The sequence below is a fragment of the Ornithorhynchus anatinus genome, chromosome 12 (assembly GCF_004115215.2).
Source record: "Ornithorhynchus anatinus isolate Pmale09 chromosome 12, mOrnAna1.pri.v4, whole genome shotgun sequence".
Taxonomy (NCBI): Eukaryota; Metazoa; Chordata; class Mammalia; order Monotremata; family Ornithorhynchidae; genus Ornithorhynchus; species Ornithorhynchus anatinus.
In genome coordinates, this window is record NC_041739.1 from 19,222,692 (window position 1) to 19,245,966 (window position 23,275).

Here is a 23,275-nt window from a genome sequence, read left to right on the forward strand (position 1 = left end):
TAATAGCAAAACAGATACAGAAAGTCTTGTTTAAGAGAAAGCACTACCTAATTATTATTTGAATTAGTAGAAACATTTAGAAATTCTTTTAAAAATTCAGGAAATCTAATCAGTGGGAGATGCAGAATATCAAATGAGTGCAAATTAAACAAATGACCCCCGTACTGTAGCAAAATAATTGAAATCTTAATATATTGGTAATGATACTTAATCAGCTGATAAATCAACATTTTCCCAAGAAATGGTCAACTAGCCTATTTGACCATATCTCCCAAAAGGCTTCACCCACAATCAATTTGGAACTGATAGATTTAATACTACCTTTCTGTGAAACCTGCTCTCGTTCCCTGCGATTTAGAATAAAAAAAGGTTAGTGGAAATAAAGGAAAACAGCATGATTTTATGATCTAGATCACCTACTATACTGTGATTTCTATAAAAATGAAATGCTGCTGCCTTACCAGTCTGGAACGGTATGCCAATCAGTGAATATTCCTCCAGTACTCTGTGCACCACATTCAATAAGATGGCCCGCAAGACTGTTAAAGCAAACAAAAACAACTGTTACAAACAGCTATGACAGAAGTTTTCCAAGTGTACCTGAAGTGAAAAAAAATCACCGAAAACAAATATATCTCAGTTAACCAGTCAATAAATTTCAGACAAACAGGTTAGTAAACATGAATTACCACTTTCCAAAAACCATACGGTTTGAGGTACCCTCCCTCCATTGTTTCAGGAATTAGCATACACAATACCATATTTGGAAATCATGCTACTGGCATATAGAGTCCAAAGTTTCAAAAGCCCTCTCGTCAATATTTTTATTTCTAACAAACAATATAGAAATGGAAAAAAATATGTCCTCTATAACAATATATAGACTTTAATCCAAGCCCCTTCACCTCTGAAAGTGATAGACTATTTATGAAATCATTTTGTTTTCTGTGAAGTATTCCCTTCTGAAAAGACTATGAAACCTTTGTTTTACTGGCCCTCTTTTTACACCTCTCAGCCAGTCCTTCTCAATCTCTTTCACCAGTTCTCCCTCCACTTTTCAACTACCAGTTCTTTAGAGATGCCTCCCAATCTGTCTTGTTAGCACTGACCTCTCATGCTTCTGAAATTGTGCACTGACACCGTAAGCAAATTAAATCGTAAAGTGAACACCTCAACTTCCTTCCCCAATTCATATTTAACGCATTCAATCAACTCTTGCCCCACACTTATCCTTCCTCTTCTTCCACTACACCACATCTTGCATGCTTATTTCCCCCTCAAGCTAATCTATTTACTATGCCTTGTTCTCCTTTCTCTCAACACCCACCTCTTCCTCCTGGCTAGAACTCCCTCCCTCTTCCAGATCATCTCTGATTAATTTTTCTTCCCTCTCACCCCATATAGCTTTCCAATTCCCATTTCAAAACTCAGTGTCACCCAGGATCTTGAGTATTAAAATCTTCTCCCTTGACTGCTTATGTACATTTAAACCTTCTCCCTTGACTACTTATGTACATTTCTTCTATTATTTCCACCTATCTATAATTTGAGTGTCTGTCTCTCCTGCTAGATTATAAATTCCTCAAGGGCAGGCAGGAATTATGTCTACTACTTTTATAGTACTCTCCCAAGTGCTTACTACAATGTACTGCAACCACTGGGTGGCCAATATTTATGATTTACTGATCCTCTCCTACTCTTAATTTTCCTATCACAGTTGACAGCATCACCATCTTCTCTGCCTAGAAAGCCTGCAACCTTGCCATTACATTTGACTCTTCCCTCTCTTTCAATTCCCACACTCAAACAATTACTAAATCCTGTCAGGTTTTCCTTCATGTTCCCCAATTCTGATCCCTTGTCTCCCATCACCCTGGTCATTAACCTTCTCAATGATTTCTTGGCCATGAATCTCTGCCCTCTCCAGCCTGCATTTCAAACTGCTGCTGAAAGCTCAGTGTCACTGCACACATATCTCTCTCCCCAGCTCAAAAACCATTCCTCTTATCATAAGCAGGAAAAACTTTCAAACTATTGGCTTTAATGCATTAGATCATCCACTTATGCACTCTCTCACCTCAGTTTACACTCTTAGTTCTTCTCATGTTTGCTTACTCACTGTGCCTATGACTCCTTTCCTCAGCCCTTTGACCTACCTGTAACTCCCTTTCCCTTATAATTTAACACACCTTATCTCACCCCACTTTAAAGCCTTTCTAAAATCTCCTCTCCTCTCCCCAAATTATACCCCCAAATGCCACTTCAGCACTTCTCCATTAGGTTGACACTTGTGTACTCACAATCTCCCACAGGACTTCTGTATGATCTCACCTACATACCTTATTTCTTTAGCACTCATTCATCTCTATACCCACTTTCCCTTCTTCACCCTCTCTGCAAAATGTCTTTGTGTCTGCCTCTCCCACTGGATCATAAATTCCATTAGGGCAGGAATTGTGTCTGCTAATGATGATGGCATCTCCCATGAAGAATGATGAATGAGCCTCACTCCTGAGAACCTGCAAACTTGATTAAAGAGCTGGGGTGTATGCAGCCCCACTCACACACTCTCTCTCTCCTGTCAATTGTGTTCCGGCAAAGACAGAGTAGGTAAGGCAAGGGTTCGGCACATAACCAAGTTCATTTGCAATCTCAACCACTGATAGCCAGCCACAAGTGGAACAGGGCCTAGAACCCAGGTTTCTGGATTTTCAGAGCAGCAGAACCTATTGAAGATTCTATTATACTCTCCTCAGTGCTTAATACAGTGCCTTCCCAGAGAAGATATTCAATAAATGTAACTGATTGATCATTTTCACTACAATAGCAAAGATGTTCAAAAAACCTTAATTGCAATTTAATAATAAAATGAATATACATTTAATCTGATATGCCTTAAAAGACATAGACATTTTTCATGTACTTTCAAATTTTTCTTAACTGGACTCTATTTTTATTGTAATAAAACAGTAAGAATGGCTAAAGTATTAGATTTACCTTCCAGCTGCTAATAAGTCAAAGTCATTTCTATTCCAACCAAACTATAAGAAAAAACAAAGTTACATGCAAAATAAGACTTTTTACACACACCAAATTTTTCGACATAGAATGTCTCTTTCTATACTTAATAGTATTTGCGAGACACCATAGCTCATTAGCCATATAAATGAAAATATAATTTGCTTCAGGACTTCTAGTGGAAACAAAGCAAAGGAAAGATAAGGCTTAACATTAGCAACTTTATGATAAAAAATATTTACTCGAGCTAATCTCCTTTGCAGCAACTCATGCAAATTAAATGCAAATAGTCTTGATGTTTCCTTATCTGAGAACTTCTCTACCTGAGCCAATTAGCTTTTTTTCTATTTGAAAATTAATTGGACTTGAAAGGATTTCCAACATTACATGAGAAACTGGGGCAAGTCTGTTTATTCACATTATAGCTCATGATCCCATATCTAAACAAACAAGAATTTTCATCTAGCATTTTCAATGACATTTCCTGAAATATTTTCAAGCATTAGGGGAACTAATATAATAAAAAAGAGAAAGTTTCAATTAAGAATTAGGCAATGTCAAAAGAGTAATTTCATGTCATTTTAAAATACTTTTTGTGGGCATAAGCAGACAATACTACCTTTTAGTATTTAAGAAAATAAGTTACTTTTCAGGAAATAGAAGTAATAATAAAAGTTAAAGTCCTTAAAAAACCGACACATCCTGTGATGCCGTTCTTTGAAACATGACTGAGCTGAGAAATGTCACACTAAATCTAAATACTTTTAAAATGTTAACTCACAGAAAACAGATCAGCACAAGAGCAGAAACTTCTCATTACCACTTTTTCTACGAGTAGAACATATAGTGCCACCAAGTGGTAACCTTCTTATTTTATGCATTCTTACAAGCGATAAAGAGTATTTCACTGGTTTTGCTATTTGAATTAAAAGGATTATTTCACACAAGACTAACATAATAAATTAAGCCAATTTCAATAATTTTGCTATGCTGTTTATTGTTAATAAAAGAAAATATGTACCTAATAGTGGAAAAAAATATTTTGATATTTGTGTCTAAGAAAAGGAAATATAGCCCTATTTCTAAGCTTTTAGAGGAAAGGATCATATCTACTAACTCTGCCAAATACTTAGTACAGTGCTCTGGCCAGAGCAAGTGCTTAATAAAAACGTTTGCTTGACCAAATAACTATTATAAAATTTTGTTCTGTTTTCTGGTAAGAAATACAAACTATTTGGTAAACATTCCATTAACCTTTCCAGTATTCCTAGAAGGTGGGTCCATGTGGATAAAAAAAGGCAAATGAACATTCTTTGCAAAAATAGATTGGATTCACTGAACCTCAGCCATTTGGACTTATCTGATCACCAAATGGAAAAACAGTTCCATCGGAGGACATTCCAGTTAACAGTGTAGTGCCGATACTATGGTCCATGTGAAGAAGATTTTCTAAGGGAATTGGACTGATTTATACAATTACATTTTGGTCCAGGAGCCAGTTAAGCAACCTAATTTCATTAAAGTGACTTTTTACAGAAATTAATTTAGATGAAGGTGATGACTGGCAATCATTCATTTTAATCATTTTTAAATCCTCACAAAGGTATACGGTTAATCAGAGAGTTTGGCTGTCAACACTGAATAATAGGTCTTCAGAAATAAAATACACTAAAATGACAAAGTACACTGAAAGGTAAATAAGGCCACTATTAACACAGGGCTACTGAATCCTAAACTTCTATGCAATACTGTTAGAAAATCATTATTCTCTGGAGTGCTCCTAATTCACCTTCAATATGTAGGCTAATTTATCTTCCCTGGTTTATTCTCTACAGTATATGAATTATTTCCCTTATTAACTCTCTAAATGATTTAATTATTAAAACATTAAATGAAAATACTGACCATTAGAATACTTCACAATATGAAGAAGTACTAGATGCCAACAAGTAGGTCAAAGGCAGTTAATATATAACTTTCTTTGCTTCGTTTTAATTCAATGTGCTTATACTTACAGAATGAACAAGTGGTCCTAATACAATGGCACTATCCACACATCGACCAGTAAGAACAATATCAGCACCAAGGTCAAGGGCCCTGCTTATTGGTCTTGCTCTAAAGAAACAAAAGAAGCAATCAATGATGGCTTCCTTCTGGGTTCAAATATTTTCAAACAAAAATCTCTAGAACTTTGAACCTTTTTGCTCCATTTTTTCATGAAATTTATCCTGAGCAGGCAGGGCAGGTGGAAGAGGGAAAATTGTTATCTACGCAGAGAGCAAGTTCATGTGTGCAGGGAACATATCTACTGATTCTGTTATAGCTTATTCTCCCAAGTGCTTAGTACTGTATTCTGTACACAGTAAGTGCTCAATAAATACCATTGTTTTTTTCCCTATGGTATTAAGTGTTTACTATGTGCCAGGCACTGTATTAAGTGCTGGGGTAAATAGAAGCTAATCAGGTTAGACACAGTCCAGTCCCACATGGGGCTCACAGTCTTAATCCCCATTTTACAGATGAAGGAACTAAGGCACAGAGAAGTTAAGTGACTTGCCCAAAGTCACACACAGCAGACAAGTGCCGGAGCCGGTATGAGAACCCAGGTTCTTCTGACTCCCAGGTTGGTGCTCTATCCACTAGCAACACTGCGTCTCATCACTGTTTGAGCAAAACAGGAACTTGTGAACAGGAGGAGTTGAGGAGTTTGGCAGAGGAAAAGAAATGCAAAAATATCTGGTTCCATTTCTTTTGTAAGCTCCTTGGAAGAAATCTGGGGGATGAGAGGATTTTATTGAAGTCACTGCACAAGCTCTGTTTGTACCAGAGACCTCAGGACCATGAATCTGGGTAAAAAAATTGACTAGTGGTTTTTGCTAGTGTGGAAACTAGGAATCCAAATGTACTACTTACTAGCCAACCTCACTCCAGACCCTCCAGAGTCACAAATGAGGTGGAGCTAGGAAGAAGTGAAAAAGTGGCAAATGACCTAGGAAGGACTGAAACACACAGCTGGGGAGGGAGGGGGGATTCTAAAACGTGAGCGGGAGAAGTTTTGGTGATTTCATTTATATTTCCTCTTTTCCCTACACAGAAACTTGGGGGCAAGCAGAAAACCTGAGAAAAAGGAGATACTGTCTCTGAGATGCAGGAGGGTACTGCAGTGGATACATGACAGGTGGAGGAAGTGGAGAGACAATTCCTAGAGATCCTCACATTGTTTCCAAGGATTAAGCACCTGCAGTATAACAGTTGAGTGGATGTTTACTCAACTAATAAGAGACTCTCATCTTCTGTAAAATGATTGACCCATGAGTCCCGCGTGGCACATGGACTGACTGTATCCAACCCACCACTTAGTACAGTGCCTGGCACATAATAAACACTTAGCAAATACCATTAAAAAATATTGAAGCATTAGGTGCCTGTGCTTCAAGAAGTCCACGTAGAAAGTTCCATCCTGCTGAAATTAATTTAAAGTTCACTTAGCCTACTGCTAGGAGCACAAAGATAATTGGCAAAATCAATCTTCTAGGCTTTTCAGCCAGGCTGCAATATGCTTACTAATTTAGCTTAATAATAACAGATTTTGTCACTGAAAACCTTCAATCAGGTTTGGTACATTTTGATACATTTTATATAAAAACTGAAGGTATTATTCAGTCATTCAATCATATTTTTTGAGCGCCTGGTGCAAGGCACTGTACTAAGCACTTAAGGTATGCAGTACTTAACCTTTCAGTCAGCTAAATTTTTGGCCTTTGTGTGTCTGGTTTCCTCTGTTTTAAAATAGTAGCGAAAACAATAAAATCAAATTTATTTAATAATGTTGGTATTTGTTAAGCGCTTACTATGTGCCGAGCACTGTTCTAAGCGCTGGGGTAGACATAGGGGAATCAGGTTGTCCCACGTGGGGCTCACAGTCTTAATCCCCATTTTACAGATGAGGGAACTGAGGCACAGAGAAGTTAAGTGACTTGCCCACAGTCACACAGCCGACAAGTGGCAGAGCTGGGATTCGAACTCATGAGCCCTGACTCCAAAGTCCGTGCTCTTTCCACTGAGCCACGGTAACAAAATTGTTAAAGTGATATCAATCTAGCTGACATACCAATAATGAGGAGAATGTCAGGGAAAAACAGGTAAAGCAAATCATGAGGCAGAATGAAAAGAATTTATCTGCATACTTTTCGCTGATTCAGTACATCAGTTTAATTTGTAGGGCATCTAAACATAGACTCAAAGCTAAAGGCAGGTTTGTCATTTTGCCTCTTCCTTAGATAAATTTTATTTTTTTAAAAAAAGATATTTACTTTCAGGGGGCCAACTTTTTGTGTGTCATCGTGTTTTTACAAGAAATCCCCTTATATTACACCCTACAAAATGTAAACATTTCAAGGGGCTTAGTTTGTAATTTGGACCTAAAAATAAACAGGTTCCTTTTTTTTTTTACTCAAAATAAAGTTTGTCTTGATTTTTTTTTTCCCAGAAGAATTGCCACTCTCTTCTCTCCCAACACAGCAAATTTGCCACTCTCAGACAGGACTACAAGAAAATCTGCCTTGCCATAGTCCTGAAAGGGATCTCAAGAACAGCTAAAAGTAATCTCCCTATAGCCTAGAATGCTTCGTCTACTGCTGAATTTATGCTGACATATGTTCCTCAACTGCCCTCAATAATCCAATCTACCATGAACTACCCTTTCTGTCAATATTCCCCAACCCCTGTTCAATAACTTCTTGTAAGCAATGATCACTCTAGACTGTATGCTCGTTGTGAGCAGGGAATGTATCTACCAATTCTGTTATACTGTACTCTCCCAACCATTTAGTACATTGCTCTGTACACAGTAAGTGCTCAATAAATACCACCGATTGATTTAAAAGTAAAAATAATGGGGAAAAAAATAATCTTACCCAAGGTATGCATTCATGCTACTGACTGTGTCTGGAAATTGCCTCCCACTCTCCATATCTGTGACAGTTGATCCTTTAAAGGCATCTTTCTGTTGAAAATATTCAAAAAAAAGGACTTTTTTCAAAGTTGATTTTAAAACTCTTAGATGCTTTTAAAATTAATCTCCTTTGGAACAACTATTCAATTCAGGAAAAATACTAGCTGGAAAAATAATGATATTTGAAAATTTCCAATAAAATTATTTTTTCCCAGGAACTTTCTTTTAAGAGAAGAAAAAATTAAAAGCTTCATCCCTTTAAAATATGATAAATCTGAAAAATTCATAAAGAATGGCTACAATTTATCAAATTTATGGTTTTTTCAAAGGTCCTAAATAACATATAATTAAGTAAAAGGTATAGGAATGTGTTCAGTAAAGCTTCAGGGCTGGGAATATTTCCAGCAAACACACATTCCACTCTCTCCCCCTCTCTTCTGATGCCACCTTGTGGTTTCAGGCACAGTTTTATTTCAACCTTCATGGAGGCTCTGAATTCAATTTATTGAAAAACGTTTTTTCCAGTCATTTTCAACACTTTGCCTTTTAATGTCTTCTCTCTGGCAAAATATAAGGATTTCCATTTTACAAATACATCCAGCTCTTTAAGATGTGGGTTGTGTTCCTTCCAAACCCTGCATGTAGGAAAACGCTGCGACTGTATTTAGGGTGGGGGGTGTCAGCTATCACGGCCCTTTGTTCACACACCTTAGCACACCGTGCTATATATAAAACAGACTCTTATGGTCAAGCATTCTAGCCAAAGTACATAGTGAAAATATGTAAAAAGACAGAACTGAGTGTATAATCAATTACATTTGTTAGAGGGATGTTAATTGGTTCCCAGAAACCCTTGCACACGCCTAGACTTTTTGGACGAATTAAAATTCATCCAGTTACCTTCTCCAGCAGGAAGAGGGTAAGGGCAAGTCAGGAAGAAGTAGCTGTGGGGAGGGTCCTGGGGGTTAGGGAGAGGCCAGCAAAGTCCCTTAGTCAGGTCTCTACCCCATCTTTCTTCCTCTCTTCCCCCTATTTCCCTGAGCCAACTCTTCCCAGTCACAACTATCTTTTTCACCTCAGTAGCTCTTTAGAGTAAAATTGAGTGGATTTAAAGCAATAATGAATCTTTCTATATGACATCCCTAAGAATGACCCAATGGGCTAATTATACACCAATAGATTTAATTTCTCTATAACTCAATGGACCTTCCCTACTGGGCCACAAGCACGTGTATCGATTCAGTGCAACAAGTACCTCGCCCATGATATCATCTCCAGTGATGACTGCTATTTTCAAATCGACATCAGCCTTTTTTGCCACCTTCTGAAGAGCAGCCGCACAAGCCAAGGGATTGGTACCTCCAGCATTACTAACAACACGAACACCTATGAGGAAACAAATGTCTTCATTCACTACTGTTATTAAAGCATCAACATCACTCTCCTTACCAACAAGAGTGTGTAACAAATGTCTTTGAAACTTTGTGGTCAGTTCATCAGTCTAATCACCAATTTAAATTAAAAAAAACCCTTCACATTCATTCCCTCTCCATATATGCCTCACTGTGGTCTCACTGCAGTCTCATTGCAGCCTCACTGCAACATCATTGCAGAGATACTCGTACATATGATTTCAATATATGGAAAATTCAGTGGTAAAACATTCTTAATTTAACCATAAGAGAATGCAATTATTTATATTAATGTCTGTCCCCCCCTCTAGACTGTAAGTTCATTGTGGGCAGGGAATGTGTCTGTTTATTGTTATACTGTACTCTCCAAAGCTCTTAGTAGAGTACTCTGCACACAGTAAACACAGAATGAATGAACCTTAGTTTTTTTACTTTTGAAAATAAAATGAATGAGATGCCCAGCTAATTCAAACTGCCATCACAAAACTCATCCCTAGCTAGTCTCAATCCCTAACCCAAATTCTGAAAGCCTCTATAGCTGTAGAGCAAAAAAATGATGACATCAGAGTCTTGTCTGATTTGTGCCCTTGGGCAAGCCACTTAACTTCTCTGTGTCTCAGTCACCTCATCTGTAAAATGGGGATTAAGACTGTGAGCCCCACATAGGATAACCTGATTACCTTGTATCTACCCCAGCGCTCAGAACAGTGCTTGGCACATAGTAAGTGCTTGACAAACACCATTATTATTAGTATTATATTTTTCTGCAGATTTCAAATCAATCAGTGGGATTTATTGATGATTTACTGTGCGCAGAGCATTGTACCAAGTGACTGGGAGAGTATAACACAACAGAATTGATAGGCACATTCTCTACCCACAATGAGCTCACAGTCTAGAGGGGACAAGAGATATTAAAATAAATTACTGATATATGCATGAGTGCTATGGGGCTGAGGGTGGGGTGACTATCAAGTGCTTAAAGGGTGGAGATCAAAGTACATAGGTGATGCAGAAGAGAGAGGAAGTAGGGGAAACAGAAGGGAAGGTCTCTTGGAAGAGAGGTGACTGTATTAAGGCATTGTAGGAAGGGAGAGTGTTGGTCTGTCATATATGAAGGGGGAGGGAGTCCAGAGGGAGGATCTGGGCTCATTAGAGGCAGAGAACCTGTAAATCAACTCTCTTCTGTTGTACTCTCCCAGGCATTTAATTCAGTGCTTTGCAGACACAGTACAGTCTCAGTAAATAAGATTGATTGTTGGGCAAGGAGTAGGGGGCAAAAGAGATAAAATCAAGTAAGTTGGCAATAGCAGAGTAGGCTGGGTTGCATTAGGAAACTAGTGAGATAAGATAGGAGGGGGTGAGCTGATTGAGTGCTCGCCCAATAGTGCACTCAATAAATACCACTGATTGATTAGTAAGGAGTTTCTGTTCAATGTGGAGGTGGATGAGCAACCATTGAAGGTTCCCAAGGAGTGCAGAGATGGACTGAACATTTTTTTAGAAAATATGGTCCAGGCAGCAGAATTAAGTATGGACTGGAGTTCAGAAAGACTCGAGTCAGGAAGGTCAGTCACGAGGCTGACACAATAATCAAGGTGGGATATGCTAAGTGCTTAGATCAGCATGGTAGCAGTTTGTTTGGAAAGGGCAGATTTTAGTGATATTGTGAAGACATACGACAGGATTTGGTGACAAACTGCATATGTGGGTTGAATGAGAGGGACTAGTTGAGGATAATGCTAAGGTTCCAGCCTTGTGAGATAGGAAGGAGAGTGGTGGTGTTTACAGCAGTGGGAAGATTGGGGGAGGTCAGGGTTTGGTGGGGAAGATAAGGAGCTCTATTTTAGACATGTTAAGTTTGAGGTATCAACAGGATATCCAAGAGAGATGTCCCAAAAGCAGATATACTATCAACATGAATAAAGCACTTTAAGCAGCATAGGTCTGAATCAAAGTTTTGACTATCTCTAATGGTTGGACAACCTCTAGACAAGTTACTTCCTCTTGCCAGCCAATGGACTACTGTGACGGGGGATAATTGGTATTTTATTTAAAATACCAAATGGAGATGCAATGTGGGCTACTGGAAAGAAAACAGGGAGTCAGAGGACCTGGGTTCTAATTCCAGTTCTACCACTTGTCTGTTCTGTGGCCTTGGGAAAGTCACTTAACTTCTCTGTAAAATGGGGAATAAATCCTACTCTCTCCTAGATGGTGAGTTCGATGTGGGACAGGGCTTGTGTATCTACAACAACGTCTAGTACAGTGCTTGGTACATAGCGCTTAACAAGTACCATTGAAAAAGAAATGGTAAAGAGATTAGCTTAGCTTCCTGTCTCTGCAGTTTTCATCCCCATTATGATTGAGAGCTTCAGTGGAATACTGGACCCTTACATAGCTTCTTGCCTCCTTTTCCACTCTGGGAATAAGCAGAGCAAGGTTATAGTACGGGAACTCAGGAGATGTGGGGAGGAATGTGCTTCCCGCTGCAGAAGGGGATGTTTGTCCATTGGTCATGCGCTCTCAAAAGGGACCTTCGAATAACCCCGGCATCCAGAATTACACGTACAAGAAGAGAACCAAAGAGACAGACCTCCAGTGTGTCAACAGAAATGTACTTTTCAATGCTTTAAAGTCTAAGGCAAATAATCTTGGATCTTCTGCATATTGGTGATGTAGGTAGAAGCAAAATAAAGCACAATATTTGTCAGTTTTGCATTTCAGGAATAAACATCCCCAAAGTGCTATATAAGCACATTCATGAGGCTTCAAGACTCATTCCCTGTGTGAAAGGGAATCATAAAGAAAATATATATTATTCTCTCATTTACTTTTGCAATATCCCTCAAATGGCTCAACTGTTATAGTGTCATAGTCTGTTGTTCTTACATGGAAGCTTCTGCAAATGAGAATTTCATATCACAGCTTTAACCAGGAGACAATAATTAATAAAACAATTCATTTCAAATTTTTTTATTTAAAATTTTAAAATGGGGAGATAATTGAAAGAGATTCAGACGAACACACACAAAAAATTGCCCCAATATACATGTTTTCAGTTGTTCTTTGAGGATAAGGACTGTATTTTTTTTTTAGTATGCCTCAAATACCTGGTATGGACTTATGCATTCTGCTGAAATACTCACCTGAAAAAAAATTTGGATAAAAACAGATTTTTTTTGCATCCTACAGCAGTCTTATTTATTTTTGTTTCATTTACAAGGTTATTTTTTCCCAAGTGGCTCTGTTTTCCTGCCATGTTCTATTTATTTATTTAATAGTATGTATTGTGCACTTATTATGTGCCAAGCATTATGTTACCATTTGGGAGGGTACAATACATAGAGTTCGTAGATACAAACTTTGCTCTCAAGGAGCTTCCACTCTAGTGTGGGAAACAGACATTAAAATTAATTACAGACAGGGGAAACAGCCTAGTGAAAGGATATGTACAAAAATGCTCTAGAGATGGGGGTGGGGTGATTATCAAAGTCCTTAAGTGGTACAAATCCAAATGTATACGTGATGCAGTGGGTGAACAGAGTGGGGGAAATACAAGGGGGCTAGACAGAGAAGGCTTCTGAGAGAAGATACTAATTTGGTAAAAATTTGAATGAATCAATGAGATTTACTGAGTGCTTACTTCCTCTAGACTGTAAGCTCGTTGTGGGGAGGGAACGCGTCTACCAACTCTGTTATATTGTACTCTCTCAAGTGCTTAGTACAGTGCTCTGAACCCAGTAAGCATTCAGTAAATACAATTAATTTGTGCAAAGCACTGTACTAAGCACTTAGAGTACAATACAGTTGGCTGACATAATATCTGCCCTCAAGGAGCTAACAATCTGAAGGGAGAGATAGGCTTTCAAATAAATTTCAGGTAAGAGAAGCAACCCCACAAGGACATGTACATGAAGTGCTGTGGGGCTAATGGAGTGTACCGAAGTGCTTGGGGGTGGACTACATACATGGGATCCAATACAACCAATACACATGAATTTTAGGTGATAAAAAAGCAAGCTGTCAACCTGTATACAACACAGAAGACCTGCAATATTCAAACATGAAAGATCACTAAAATAATGTACCCAACACTTTTGAGATTACCTTTTCGGTGAATGTCTTTTATGTAAGGAGTCATTGCAGTCAGCACAAAGTCTGGACTGTAACCCATATCCTGAAAATTAAAAGTGTATATAATAAATATAAATTGTACATGACAGACAGCGCAGTTCCATTATTAGGCTTCGATGTAATAATTAAGCTCTTGTGGACAGAAAAATAAATAAAAATTGAGAAATTGGATTTGAGTTTTCCAAATGAAATCTAAGAATTTGTACTTACACTTATCTGGGATCTGAGGACACAAGGTTATACACACCATATTTCAGTTAAAATACTCAAGCTTATTAAGGATCAGTGGCACAGAGTGAAATGGGAAATTGTGCATACACCAGAAATCCCCAAGGAGAAGCAATTGCCACACACTGATTTTTTGAGATGAGTCTAAGATATCTGATAGGAAATCCATATAAAATATAAAGAAATTATTTAAGGTAATTATCATAGGCAGCTGCTTCGGGCAGAAAGGTTTTTAATGAATTAACTTTTAAAACATGACTCTTCGAACCATTAGAGGTAGAAGAAAAATTATGCAAAATTATGAGCAGGATTTACACTTGTGTTGTTGCTGGCCAGGGATGCCCAATTTCATTTTGAGTGCATGGGGGAACTTGGGGCTGAGCATCAAAGAGTTTGAGGGGTGAGCAAAGAAAAGTGGAGAGGAAAGGAAAAGGGGAGAAAGAAAAAAAGAAGAAGGGAAGATGGAAAAAGAGGAGCAAAAAGAGGAGTGGGTAGTAAAAAGGAGAGGAGAGGAGGAAAGAGAAAGGAAAGAAGGCATTTTAGACTCAGTTGCTTCTATTGAATTCTACTCTAGAGCCTAGTACACAGTTCTGTTTACAATAAGTCCTCAATGAATTATCTCACTTTCTTTGCAGGATAGCTGCAGTCTTAAGCTCTTCCTCCTTAACCCCCAACCCCACTTTCCTCATCCTCACCAAACTATGGGGTCAGGCCAGAGGCCAATCTTTCTCCCAGCCCCAAGGAAGGCAAGTTGTAGGGAGCTGATGGATCTCTTCCTCGCCCAACGCTACCACCATCCGGAAGCAGCATCATCACCGAAGATAAAGCAGTTGAGAGGAGCCACCGAGGCTCGAGTTTTAATGGATGAGCAGCTCTGGCTCAGATGGCTCATCCTTGGCATCGCTGCTGCACAGGACAACAGCAGTGGGGCATGTGGTAGGCAGAGGATGCAGCCACTCTGGACAGCTCATCCTTACAGAGTAAGACGTAGAGTAGTCGCTGAACCAGCTCTGTAGCCTGGTGAGGACATCTGGAACCCCACATTCCCTGGGTGCATCCTGGAGGCAGGGGGCAAATGGTGGAGCTACCATCTTGGCTCCACTTCCATCCTCTTTCTTAAATAATGGGCAAGAATGGACTAGTGACAACTGTTCATTTTGACCAAAGGGAAGTGTAAAGAGAGTTGATGGCTTTGCTTTTTCTGTGCCAAGACCTTGTGGGTGATCACCTCATCCCCATGGAGTTGGGGCCTACGCTACCTGCAATAAAGCATTTCACGCTGCCTCCTGGGAATGAACTGAGCCTGGAAATTATTTAATAAGCACCTGACTCTGATTGACTTCCACTACAACCATCAATTAGCCTCCTGAAAAATGAGTTGAAGTCAAACTAGAGCATTCTTATGAGTGAGGAGTACAGAACTTTAGGATACAGGAATCTAAAGTAAACCAGGGTAAGTGTTCCCGAAAGCTGTGATATCACAACATCCTGCAAGCATTTTCCCCCCTCTTCTTCCCACAGTGAAAAAGCAGGTTCTCTGGAACAGTTGTTGGAATTACATAAATTAATCTTAAAGTTCTGAGAGGTGGAAGATGTACAAGGGATGTGTCCGTTTATTGTTCTCCCCAGCGTTTGGTACAGTGCTCTGCACTTAGAAAGCATTCAGTAAATATGGTTCCAAGTGCGTTCAGAAAGACAGGGACAGTCCGACCCCTAAGACTGTTCCTATAAAGACCCCAAAACCCCAGTGGCAGGAGGAATTCTGGGCCTTGGGATTGTGCTTTGTGTAGGGCTTGGCTACCTGTTAGGCTGTGGGAGAGGGTGGAAGTGGTCCCAAAGTCCCTTGGAAGGGGAATTCCAAGCTGCTATAAAATATAGCAGAAGTTGGGGACTGTTACAGATTAAATAGCATTGATGTTCGCCCTATTTGAGTATCATGATAAAACACTTTTGCACAACTACGCAACACAAAATTCTACTCATTTAAGAACTGATGATGCTATTATGTGTTCAAAAGTATAAGCTATTTGGAATAGCACCTCAGTAAGAAAATTAGATCATTAAAACAAAAATGAACTATTCTGGTCATTTCTGACCTCTAATGTAAAGTACACATTCAAAATTCTGGTAAAGATGAAAATCACTCTGTGCAGATCTGGTGGTTGTGGTAATAGTATTTATTAAGTGTTCATTGTGTCCAAAGCAGCTTCATGATTCTAAAATCTCTCAGAGCTATGACTCGCAGAAGCCAAAGGCATGGAACCAAAAACTAAAAGGTGGGTGGGTGAGAATGAAAGAGTCACTCACTGACTCTAAGGAGTTATAGTTTTGGCCATAAAGCATTAGTAAAATCTGGGTTGAATCTGACAATGAGTCTCAAAAAAAAGAACTTTCACGATTGTTATTTTAATATACTATGTGGTATGGATTCAATAAAGTTACCAAATGCAAATTAGTGAGGATAAAAATTACTAGAGATGAGCTTCATGTTTATTCTAAAAAATCTCCAAAAAAGACTTTACCATAATATGAATGATGCTTTATTTCAATAGCATTTTTGTTTGGACTCTGTTCTCAATCAATTTCTAAATCTTAAGTATTAGATAACAAACAACCCACTACTATCAATTTAAAATGTTTTTAGCTCTCTCAAGCATTGTAATTAAAAATTAAAAGGTATAGCTGAAAAGAACCTATATTTTGTCAATTTTTCCATAACATTTCTCATATCCACTGTCAAATACCTAGAGTGGTTACAAAATTAATTACAAGCCTGATTTACTTACTGGAGATTTGTTTTTTGCAGCAGTTAGTAGAGACATAGTAATTTCCGAGAGATAATCGAAAACCAGAAAATCCAGCTTTCCTCCATACAGCAGCTGAGGGACTGAAAGAAAAATGAATTATAAGTATTTTAAAAGATATTTTGATTTAAGAAGGATTTCCTGAAAAGTTGCAAATCTATGGCTAATGGAACACTGTACTATAAGTGCATTTTTTATGAAAATTTAAATGTAAGAACATAACTACCTTCACAATATCTCTAGAATCCATGCTTTTTTCTCCATCCAAACTGCTACATGTTGATCCAAACTCTTAGATCCTGCCTTGATTATTGCATCAGCCTCCTCACTGACCTCCCTGTCTCTCCCCTCTCCAGACCACACTTCACTCTGTTGCCCCAATCATTTTTCTAAAAAACTACTCAGTCTATATACTTCCAGTCCTCAAAAACCTCCAAAGGTTGCCCATTCATCTCCACAATCAAACAGAAACTCCTTACAGTCACCTTTAAGGCATTCAATCAGCTCACTCACTCCCCTATGCCACCTCACTGATCTAATAGTAATAGTAATCATAATAATTATGGTATCTGTTAAGCGCTTACTACGTGCCAGCGACTGTACTAAGCGCTGGGGTGGATACAAGCAAATCAGATTTGACACAGTTTTTTGTCCCACATAGGGCTCACAGTCTCTACCTTCATTTTCCAGATGAGGAAACTGAGGAGCAGAGAATTTAAGTGACTTGTCCAAGGTTACAAAGCAGACAAGAGGTAGAGCTGGGATTAGAACCCACGACCTTTTGACTTCTAGGCCTGTGCTCTATCCACTACGCCATACTGCTTTTCATTATAACCTAACTCTGCTCCTATACCTCAATCTTTGTCTATTTCACTGCTGATCCCTGTCCACAACATCCTTCTGGCCTGGAACTCCCTCATCCTTCACAGCTGACAGACTACCACTCTCTCCACCTTCAAAGCCTTTTCCTAAAACCCCATCTTCTCCCACAAGCCTTCTCTAAATCCCATATATCCCTTACCTTCCCTTAAACAATCAATCAGTGGTATCTCCCAGGTACTTTGTAAAATGCTCTGCCCTCAGTAAACACTCAATGAATATCGTTGCCTGAAATATCTTGCAAAGCATGACATAAGCACAGTTAAAATACTAAGATTCTGGGAACAAATATATTTCTCAAAGAAGCTTACACATTTTTGAAAAGCTAGTACTATAACAAAGAAATGGTAAAAAGAGGAAGTAGTATGCCATAAAGCTAAATGAAGAGTCACCCTCTATATTTCTAATTATAACTTAAATTGCTGAATCATTACCAGAGGCTGCAGGGCAAAAATATTAGCAATTCATTTTAAAAAGGTCAGAAAAATCAGGACCAAGCAGACTTTGCTGTTACTATATCTTTCATTTGCTGATCACATGCTGTACCTCCAAAGGCAATGTAAAAGTTCTAAAAAAACATGTGGACTTAAAAAAGATCTACTTATTGAAGCTTTTACCTTTTCCACCATAAAAAGTTCTAATCATTCTAAAGATGGCAAGACAGCATGTAAATCATCATCATCATCAATGGTATTTACTGAGCTTACTATGTGATCTTAATAAGATGTGATCTAAATAAGGCTTTGAAGTTGGGGAGAGTGGTGGGTTGGTGTATATGGATGGGGAGGGAATTCCAGGCTAGAGGGAGGACATGGGAAAGGGGTCAGCAGCAAAACTGGGGTGCAGCAAGCTGGTACTAGAGGAGCAACATGTGTAGGCTAGGCTGTAGTAGGAGAGCAGTGAGGTAAGATGGGGGTGGAGAGCTGATCAAGTGCTTTAAAGCCAAAGGTAAGACGTTTCGGTTGGATGTGGAGGTGGATGGGTAAACGTTGGAGGCTCAAATGATCCAGCGAGCAGAGTGAAATATGGACTGAAGTGACAAGAGACAGGAAGGTCAGCAAGGAGGCAAATGCAGTAGTCAAGGAGTAGTCAAGGAGGAGGGCGTGCTTGGATCAGCATAGTAGCAGATGGATGGAGAGAAAAGCAAATTTTAGCAATACTGTGAAGGTAGAACTGACAGGATGTAGTGACAGAATATGTGGGTTGAATGAGAGATGAGTTGAGAGCAACAACAGGGTTACAGGCTTGGATACTAGCTTAGAGAGGATAGTAGTTTGGCTACAATGATGGGAAAGACAAGGAAAGGATGGGGTTTAGGTTGGAAGATAAGGAGTTCTATCTTGGACATGTTTAATTTGAGGTGTTGGAGGGACATCCGGCTAGAGGTGTCCTGAAGGCAGGAGGAAATGCAAGACTGCAATGAAGGACAGAGGTCAGGGATGGAGATGGAGATTTGACAATCATCCACATATAGATCTGCGTATAGATGGTAGTTGAAGCTATGGGATAGAATGAGTTCTCCAAAGGAGTGACTGTAGATGGGGAATAGAAGGGAAACTACAATTGAGCCTTGAGGGGACACCTCCTACCCCATCGAAGGGTGGGAAGCAGAAGAGAAAACTGCAAATGAGTCTGAGAAAGAGCAGTCGGAGAGACAGGAGGAGAACCAATAGGGTAGCATCAGTGAAGCTAAGGTTGGATAAAGATTCAAGGAGGAGGGAGTGGTCCACAGTGTAGATGGCAGCTAAAAGGTGGAGGAGGATTAGGATAGAGTAGAGGCCACCAGATTTAGCAAAAAGTTGGTAAATTATATATATAATGATAGAATTAAGGAAAAGCTTCTTGTCCAAATAAATTGTGCAGCTTAGAAAAATAATAAGCAAAACATACCCACAGAGGAAGGAGGCTGTTTTTTCACTTTCATTTCCAACCAAAACAGGCAGGGGCTTGAAACAGGCAGAAGGAAGAGAACACTACAGAGGGAGAGATGCCCAAAATAATACTGCTGCTTCATACCTTTGTTCCAATGACTCTACTCCTTCCACTACCCTTACACTTGATTAGACTGTAAGCCTGTCAAAGGGCAGGGACTGTCTCTATCTGTTACTGATTTGTACATTCCAAGCGCTTAGTCCAGTGCTCTGCACATAGTAAGCGCTCAATAAATACGAATGAATGAATGAATGAATGAATGAAAGGTGGAAACAAGGGGCACAAGGTTAAATACGTGTCTCAGATGGGCACTTGCTTTAGACAAAAGTGGCTGCTGAATTTCAAAAGCAATCTTAATTCTCCTGTATCCAGGCTAGAAAATGACAAAATTCATTTTGAAGCACTTCTGCCTTACCCGTCATGATGCACATTTGTACATGATGAGCATTGTGTAGCAGTTTGAAAAAATAAAAAGTGAACAGACTTTGAAAGCTTCTTAATAGCACATATGCCCTGGCCTCACGTTGAAGTGAATAAACATGTGTTAGTAGTTGCAATTCAGTTGCTTCAACCAGCAAATGTTACGCTGAGTTCAGAAACACCAGAATAATAATAATATGAATAATAATGATAACAGTACTTATTAAGTATTTACTATGTGCCCAGCTCCATGATAAACATTGGAATAGACACACTGTCATCGGATCAGGCATAGTCCCTGTCCCAGACACAGTTCATAGTTTAAGGGTGAGTTTAAGAAGAGAGGACAATAATAACGACAATAACAATAACTGTGGCATATGTTACTAACTCTGTGCCAAGCACTGTACTAAATTCTGGGTTAGAAACAAGATAATCAGGTCCCACATGGAGCTCACCGTCTAAGTAGGAGGGAGAACAGATATATTGCACAGAGAAGTTAAGTGACTCCCAGGCCCATGCTCTTTTTACTAGGCCACGCTGCTTCTCAGTTAATCGCCATTTTACAGGAGCAAAATGAGGCACAGAGAAGTTAAGTAATTTGCCCCAGGGCACACAGCAGGCAAGTGGCAGAATCAGGAGTAGAACTGAGGTTTCTTGACTCCCAATCCTGTGGTCTTTCCACTTGGCCACACTATTTTTGCGACTACTTCCTCTTGCCAGTCTCCTAACTGTCCTGAGTATTAGCCAATGCTTCCTAGAGGTGCTAAGGGACCTGACTCCCTGCGTTTCATTCCTTCACCAACTTGCTAGGGTTTGGGATTAACCTAAGTCACCTAACAGAGTGAGGGTTGAGAGAGGTTTAAGGCATAGCTTTGCCTTCTTCCCTTCCTTCCCTCCCTCTCTCATGACCTACTAAAAGCATCGCTGCCTCTCTTCACATGCTTGACTCCGGATGGACATCACTCGTTGGGTGGTGAGAGAAGCAAGGGTCATTCAGACACATGCCGCCTTCTCCCCACTTGTTGTCTACAGCCCCACTCTTCAAGAAGGGCAAGGGACTCTAATAATTAATCACTGGTATTTATTGAGCGCTTACTGTATGTAAAGCTTTGTACTAAGCACCTGGGAAAGAACAATACAACAGAATTGGTTCACATGATTGCCGCCCACAAGGAGCTCACAATGTACTGGTGCAGACTGACCCCACCCTAGTTAGCTCTGACATAGATAATGTCCGTTCTGTCTTTAAGGCGTGGTGACAGATGATCACTCTTTTCTTTAAATGTACAATACAGATAAATGTTTTAATTTTACATAATGTGCAATTGCATTTCTTAATTTATAGTATTATCCTGAATCTTTTCACATGGTACAGAAAGAAGTGTGGCTTAATGGATTGAGCACAGGCCTGGAGAGTCAGAGGACCTGGGTTCTGATTCCAACTCCTTCACTAGTCTATGTGACCATGGGAAAATCATTTCACTTCTCTGTACCTCAGTTAACCCAGCTGTAAAATGAGGATTAAGACCGTGAGCCCCATGTGGGATAGGAACTGTGCCCAACCTGATTAGCTTGTATTTACCCCAGAGCTTAGAACTGTGACTGGTACACAGAGTGAGCGTTTAACAAATGCTATTTTAAAAAAAGAGTTTGCTTTTCCCTTGACGGGCTGGGCAGAGCAGCAGATGAAAAAAATGCAAAAGGACAAGCCCACCTATGTCTTTACAATGCCATGGTTCTTCCCCTGAGTTTTCTTTCCTTCCTTTCAAAAGGAGAGAGAAAACAAGTCTTGCATGTTTGTTTTTTTAATGGTATTTGTTAAGTGCTTACTAAGCGTCAAACACTGTTCTAAGCGCTGGCATAGGCACACGTTATTCATTCATTCAATCACATTTACTTAGTGATTACTGTGTGCAGAGCACTGAACTAAGCCCTTGGGAAAGTACAATAGAATGATAAACAGTGATACTCCCCGCCCACACATGCTCACAGTCTAGAGGGGCGGAGACAGACATCAACACAAATAAACAAAATTACAGATATGTACCTAAGTACTTTGGGGCTGGGAGGCGGGGAAAGAGCAAAGACAGGAGGTGGGACACAGTCCCTGTCCTGCATGGCACTCACAGTCTAAGTAGGAGGGAGAACAGGTATTTAGTCCTTAGATGAGGTAAATGACACTCAGAGAGCTTAAGTGTCTTGCCCAAAGCCACACGGCAGACAAGTAGCGGAGTCCGAATTAGAATCCAGGATCTCCGACTCCCAGTTCCGGGCTCTTTTTCCAAGATGCCACAGTGCTTCTCTTGGGCGTACCACCTAGAGACTCACAACCTTAACTTGCCCAAATCCCCAACCGTAAACCCCCATTTTACAGATGGAGTAACTGAGGCACAGAGAATTGAAATGACTTGTCCAAGATCACGCAGGTATAACAAGCGATTCTTCCCGGTCGCCGCAGGCTCCCCCTGTTTCCTTTAAAATGGTATTTGTTAAATGCTCGCTCTGGGTGTCAGGGGACTGTTCTAAACGCTGGGGTTGATCCAAGCTAATCGGGTTGGAACACAGTCCCTGTCCCACATAAGGCTCACGATCTTCATCCCCATTTTACAGATAGGGTAACTGAGGCACAGAACAGTGCAATGACCTGCCCAGGGTCACACAGGTATAAGCAGCGTGGCTCAGTGGAAAGAGCACGGGCTTGGGAGTCAGAGGTCGTGGGTTCTAACCCCGGCTCTGCCGTTTATCAGCTGTGTGACTTCGGGCAAGTCACTTAACTTCTCTATGCCTGTTACATCCTGTTAAAATGGGGATTAAGACTGTGAGCCCCAAGTGGGACAGCCCAATTACCTTGCATCTACCCAGCGCTTAGAACAATGCTTGGCACATAGTAAGCACTTAAATACCATTATTATGATTATTATTATAACAAATAGTTTGTATTGGGTGGCCGCAGAATCATCCTGTTTCCAAATGCTCACTTTGTGTGCCAGGGACTGTTCTAAACGCTGGGGCAGATCCAGGCTAATCGGGTGGGCCACAGTCCCCGTCCGACGTGGGGCTGTTGACCTTCATCCCCATTTTCCAGATGGGGTAACAGAGTCCCAGAGCAGTGAAATGACCTGCCCAGGGTCATACAGGCATAACAAACAGTTCGTGCCAGTCCCCGCAGGCTCACCCCGTTCCCAAATGCTCACTTTGTGTGCCAGAGACTGTTCTAAACGCTGGGGCAGATCCAAACGAATCAGGTGGGCCAGAGTCCCCGTCCCACGTGGAGCTGACGACCTTCACCCCCATTTTCCAGATGGGGTAACTGAGGCCCAGAGCAGAGCAAGTTCCCTCTCTTGGAACTTCCCTGAGCACTCTTAGCAGAGCACTTTTCTTGGTCTGCTGAGCACCAAATGCCTATTCAGGAAGAATTTTGTACTGCTGCCCTTATTACAGGAAACTATTACTTCAGAAAGCATTTATTCACTAAGAAATCATGATAG

The 23,275-nt window shown here is 40.0% G+C and overlaps 1 protein-coding gene across 1 annotated transcript in view; it reads right to left on the bottom strand.

The window, feature by feature from the left end:
- LOC114815562 overlaps positions 1 to 23,275 on the bottom strand; it is a 97,593-nt gene that overhangs the window by 72,961 nt on the left and 1,357 nt on the right. The window contains exons 2-8 of the mRNA XM_029076849.2: positions 16,536 to 16,636; positions 13,495 to 13,564; positions 9,228 to 9,358; positions 7,935 to 8,023; positions 5,034 to 5,133; positions 2,998 to 3,041; positions 462 to 539 (exon numbers count right to left, since the gene is read on the bottom strand). Of these exons, the coding sequence (XP_028932682.1) occupies positions 462 to 539; positions 2,998 to 3,041; positions 5,034 to 5,133; positions 7,935 to 8,023; positions 9,228 to 9,358; positions 13,495 to 13,564; positions 16,536 to 16,571 (548 nt within the window). The 5' untranslated portion in view covers positions 16,572 to 16,636. The remainder of the gene's footprint in view (positions 1 to 461; positions 540 to 2,997; positions 3,042 to 5,033; positions 5,134 to 7,934; positions 8,024 to 9,227; positions 9,359 to 13,494; positions 13,565 to 16,535; positions 16,637 to 23,275) is intronic.